The sequence below is a fragment of the Eurypyga helias genome, unplaced genomic scaffold (genome assembly GCF_000690775.1).
Source record: "Eurypyga helias isolate BGI_N326 unplaced genomic scaffold, ASM69077v1 scaffold25800, whole genome shotgun sequence".
Taxonomy (NCBI): Eukaryota; Metazoa; Chordata; class Aves; order Eurypygiformes; family Eurypygidae; genus Eurypyga; species Eurypyga helias.
In genome coordinates this window covers 1-5490 of record NW_010226650.1, presented here as the reverse complement: position 1 = coordinate 5490, position 5490 = coordinate 1, and the positions used below count along the sequence as shown (strand labels likewise).

The following is a 5490-nucleotide window of genomic DNA, read 5'->3' as shown; positions in this document are numbered from 1 at the left end:
CACCCACCGCCCCCTTCCCCCGCCGCCAGCCCCACGGGCCCCCACGGCCCGCCCCGGCCCACATCCTGCCGGCTTCGTGCGAGAACTTAAAAGGTCCTACCCTCCCTCACAGGAGGTTGCTTGGCTGGAAACGTGCGTGGGGTGCTTTCTTTCATCCTAGCATCATCCTTAAAAAGCGCCTGAAGCACGGCTTTTACCCGTCCACGTCCCCACTCTTGTTTATGCACAAGAGTTGTAACTACCTACTTACTTTTGCCACTTACAGACCTCTGATTAATACTAACATGCCTCTGTGTCCCTCATAAATGAACGTTTAGACCACTTCTGCCATATCTGCCCACAGAACTGTGTAGTAGCACTGTGGTGGATTGCAGTGCTATTTTTTGTCTTACTATCTTCTGTTGCTTAGCAAGCTAAAGGAAGGGTCCTTACAGAGAACCTTCTGAGAAAAACTTCTTCCTAAATCTTCTTGAATGCTAGTTGCAGTGGATTCTCAGGTGTTATTTCTTCCTTGTACTTCAGTTTATTTGTACAGCCATAAAATCTTACCTTTTTTCTATTGCTTAGTTACTTACAGTAGTAGAACACCTCTCCAGGCTTAAAAAACCGAAATGACGATGAACCAAGAACTATGGTCAGTATAAAAGTGATCCAGGAAGTTACCACAGCACAAGTATCACAAACAGGTTTGTGGGTTGGTTTTTTTTCCCCTGCTGTGCTGGGTTAAGCCATGACACCTACATAGTCACCTCTGCCTGTACTGCTCCTTTTACACAGCATTCACTTGTTAGGCCCAGTCACAAAATGTGCCTCTTTCAAAAAAACCTGAGGGACTGCTTCAGGTCATACTAAACTGCTACATGCCACCTGCAAGCAGTTAACTATTTTTTGATTTCCCCCTTTTAACGTCCATAGTTCTCTTTATTTTACTACAGAGGATTTTTTTTCCAGCTTTCTCCTTCTGAAAGAAAACAACATAAGGATATTTTTCTCTCTATTTCCTGAACTAGACCTATTCACCATTTCTTACCTCACATGCATTCACTGAACTGTTGCTCTGTGCAGCACCACTTGTCATAACTTAGTGTGGAAGGATACAACGGGAGAGAAAAGTGAGAGAGGGATAACGGCGTCTCCCAGTATTATTGTTGTTTTCTGGCATTATCCTCTTTCACGTTCCAGTGGCTTCTGTTCAGCTTGGAGGACTGTTTCACATTCAATTTTTGTGGGGGTACCACAGTTCAAGCCCTTAAAATAGGGTTCTGTGGTCTCACTGGAGATTTCTATGCCTTGGTTAAGACCACCCTAATGCTTGTGCAGACACATACCAAGTTCATTCAGGAACTGACTTGTCTGAAAAAGTGCGTATATTTGGTAAAGATGATCTTGACCATAATGAACTCCCTAATGAATTAACTCATGCAGTCGCACAAGCACTATCACCACTGCAAAGGAGAAGAGCTGGGACTACAGCACACCAGATGTACATCAGTTTGAGTTACTGTGGAAACAAGGTCACAGGCCCCTGCGTTCATCCTGTGTAGCGCCTAGAAACACTAAAAAGCAGCTGACAGTTGCTTTGACTCTGTGCACTGATACAAAGCCAATTATCAGTAGTCCTAGGCTGCAGGTACAGACTTGAAAGAGCAAACTGGAGATTTCAAACCAAAATACATATCTGTCCTTGCAATAATTTAAAATTCACACATAATTACATAAAGTTTCACAAGCACAAAGTGTGTTGAGTAACCAAGATACGGCTCCCCACATTAAAGTTTCACATGCACTGATCAATAAGCTGGAGTCTATCCATCACGTAAAAGCTGGGAGAAATGCGAGTTGCATAACTACAAAGTTTAGAATAAGCTTAAACAGAAGTACAAAAAGATGCTGGCTGTTCTGAGAAGTAGAAAAGAAAAATGAATAGACAGGTCTCCAAACGGCCAGGATGTTGAATTCTAGAGGACAATGGCCAAAAGATGGGGTACTGCTGTGCAAGTTGCTCTTTCACACTTCATAGCTCCATGTCTTAAGAGTTCAAGAGAGCCAAAGACACTCAGGATTTTGTTAACTAGCATCTAGAATGGTTTTAGAATCTCTCCTGCCATAACACTGCTTTGCTAGAATTAAATCTTAACTACAAAACTGAAAACATAATGGAAATTTTGTTGTTTTCCCTTTTAAGCTTGTCTGGCATAAAAAGTAAGCCCAGAAAAAGAAAACAAATAATATTCCCTATCACCACCGCCACCCAATCAAGAATGAGTGTTTCAGTGCCTACCAAGTGATTATAATGAATTTAATTTTTTATCTGTCCTAAATTATCATTCAAGTTCTGAAAGTAATTATTCACCTGCTTTGGAACTCCGAAGCTTCTCTGGTAGTTTTGTTGTTAGCGTTCTTTAAATAAATACCAGGCTTCTCTGTTTTACTATTCCCAGTTCGCAATTAATGGCCTAGTACTTCAGTAATAATGCCAATGGTAAATGATTGTCCAAACTCTGCAGACAGTATCACCCGCAACCCAGTTTCTCACATCACCCTTGAATTTATTCATCATCCGTTTTAATAACTAAATTGGTGAGCATGTATAGCCACAGTTACAGAAGTGTGGCTGTGACCTTTACTTATTCCTATATTTTTTTCGCATTCCTTATATTGTTTCCTTTCATAGTGCACATAAATGCACATACAACTCTAACTCCGCATTCAATTAATTTACAAGACAGTAAAAATGGCTTATATTGTTACTGTTAGCATATTTTCAGACTACAAGGTTTAGCAAAATTAAGATCATGCAAAAGCAGTCTCGTTGCTTTTCATTCATTTTTGAAGTGTATTCCATTTGTAAAAAAGTAACTAGGTTCTCTAACTGTCAAAAATACTAAATTTTTCAGTCACAAACTGTTACCAGAGAAACAGATGAACATGTATTTTAAAAAGGAAGGACGAACAGAACATACCTCGAACGTACTTCTGATCTTCCAAATAAAAATGGTATAGAGAATAAAAGGTATCTATTTTTGGACTGCATTTCTTTAAAGTATTCTCAGACATCTCCTCAGGACTGGTGCTGTTTGTAGGTCAGCACTGGAGACACCGGCAGAACTGGTGATATTGGAGTTGTAGTCAACACCTGATTCTGGAACACAAACATCTTTATCCTACCAAATGCCCAAAGAAAGATAAGAAGAATGGTGACATATTGGATCCAAGCAAATTTAATAATTTCCCAAAATCCTGGCTGATATTTAAAGAAAGTCAAGGAGTGTTAATGAAGAAACTCTGATACTCCCACTGCAATAACTAAACAAAGGAACTTGGAGGTGGAAAAGCACAAACTCATTAGATGTCAGTTTGTATGGCGAAGGCAAAGCCTCTGAGCCATGCAACTTTTAAAAGCCTTTTATTGTAGTGTGTAACAAAGGCTGCAGAGAATGTCTGTCCTAGAGGACATTTAAACAAAATCTGTGGAAAGTGCCTATTTCATCCCCAACTCATCAGAAAGTAGTTATTGGCAATACTCAGGCAGGTAAACAGACCTTTTAAGAAATGTGCACCATACAGATTCTTTCAAACACAGGCTTGTTCTTGTCTGAGAAAATGTGTAAAGAAGGTAGTGACCAAAGAATTATTTTGCGGAAAACAAAAAAAAAATTCAGGTCTGTCTGCGCATGTAACAGTTTTGCCACTCCAAGGGTTATAATTTGGTGAGCTTACCTTGCATACAGACTTCTAATGATTTGCTTTAGGTCACAGAATACAGTATCATGCTTTGCTAGTGGCATTTATAACAGATTGGGACAGGAGCAAAGCAAGACTTAGTAAGGATACCCACTGTGAATGGCTAAGAAACTGCCTTCAAGGCCAGTTTAGTAAAGCTGAAAAGCAACACAGGTTCCCAGTAGAGAAAGGCAGAAACTTGTTATGCAAGCAGTTACACAAGTTAACTCCAGAACTATAGCATTTGCTTAGCTAACAAAGGAAAAGTTTAGCAAGGAGTCTAGAAGAAAACAGTTTTCATTTGGCCTATATGTGAAAACCCAAATAATGCACCCCAGTTGTATCACAGTTTATGCCATTTTCTAAGGATATAAGATAACTTCCACTGGGTAATGAATAGTAGCGTTGATGATAAATGGTGTATCTGATGCTCTTCCAGTCATCCAAACAGGGTTGGGATCAGAAAAGACTGTTGTCACTAAAATCAGAAAAGAACATCCAGGTGAAGGGATGTTAAGGTTCAGTATTAATGGAGAACTCAAATCTTCATAGAACAGATGTCAATGTGCTAACTACCTCTGTCCTGTAATTTGCCGATATCCATTCAGACTTACCATTTCTATCCCAATATGCTGCAATGATGTTTGTCAGATCGTAGTCACTCGCAAAAGGACTTGTGCCATTGACCACAGACACCTGTTACCATGAAGAGATGCTTGCATTATTTGTCTACTCTTCAGGACAGTAATTCTACCGACTTTCTTACACAAACTAGTCATGTCCTTGAAGGAATGCACGTAAAAATCAGACTGAATATCTTGACAAAATAACCTCTTCCACCTTTCAGTCTAACAATAAAACACCAGTTCCAAAGTTCTAGGGTCCACTCTGTGCAGCAGTACAAATAATTACGGTGCCACCTATGTTACTAGGAGGATAAAGAGGGAGGGAAGTTGGTGGGGAAGGAAAAGAAGTTTCCTCACATTGTATCTGGTATCCAGTCCACCAGGGTTAAGTAATTGCCTCTGGTTCAGTTTCAGGTCTCCATTCATATAGAGATGAGACCCTGGCACAGGAGAAAAATACTGAAGAAAAGCCATGCTCTGCATCACAAGTGTTGACATTCTCTGAAATGGTGAACATGAGAAAAGAGAATTTTGGAAATTCAGAAAGAGAATTTGGAAAGGTTCTTTAATCCTTTGCATAACTGCTACTGGAATATTACACTGGGTCTATATGTCACAACAAATAAAACTAAAAATGCTCACGTAAAGCTGGTAGGAAAAGAGTAGAATCAGCTGAACACCAACTACATGCTCTGTAGGTTGTAGTGGAAGTTCCAATTTAAAATGCAACCGATCCATTTTGCCATCTTGATTTTTGTCTTCTTCTCTAGTCTGAAAAAAATCAGTAAGAATTTGTTCTTTAAAGATGGGAACTTGGTTGTGTTAGGGTAATGGTTGGACTTGATGGGTCTGTTCCAACCTAGGTGATTTCTATGATGCTGTAGCACTGGAAGTAAAACTGGACTGGTTAAAAAACACTCGTGAAGGTGTATGATAGGCTGCCTGCTCTCAGGCACCACCACTACTCATCCCCCGGTCTCACTCCTCAGCCCCGTTTCCCACCACCACTGCCAGGCCCGCCCCGGGCAGTCCTACCGACAGGAGTGGGACTCGCAGCCGGTCCTCCTGGAGCCTGTTGAACGCTGGGAACGTGCTCCACGCCAAGAAGCTGCCCGGGCTAGACCCGATGGTGGCCACGAAG

At 40.8% G+C, this 5490-nt stretch overlaps 1 protein-coding gene across 1 annotated transcript; it reads right to left on the bottom strand.

The window, feature by feature from the left end:
- Positions 1 to 3061: 3061 nt before the first annotated feature.
- On the bottom strand, positions 3062 to 5486 carry TMEM231 (transmembrane protein 231; the record flags this gene model as incomplete). Its single annotated transcript, XM_010153972.1, has 6 exons — positions 3062 to 3255; positions 4100 to 4201; positions 4338 to 4419; positions 4707 to 4850; positions 4992 to 5120; positions 5385 to 5486. Coding segments are annotated over 6 exons (753 nt in total), but the record flags the coding sequence as incomplete, so codon positions are not given.
- Between the last annotated feature and the right edge of the window lie 4 nt (positions 5487 to 5490).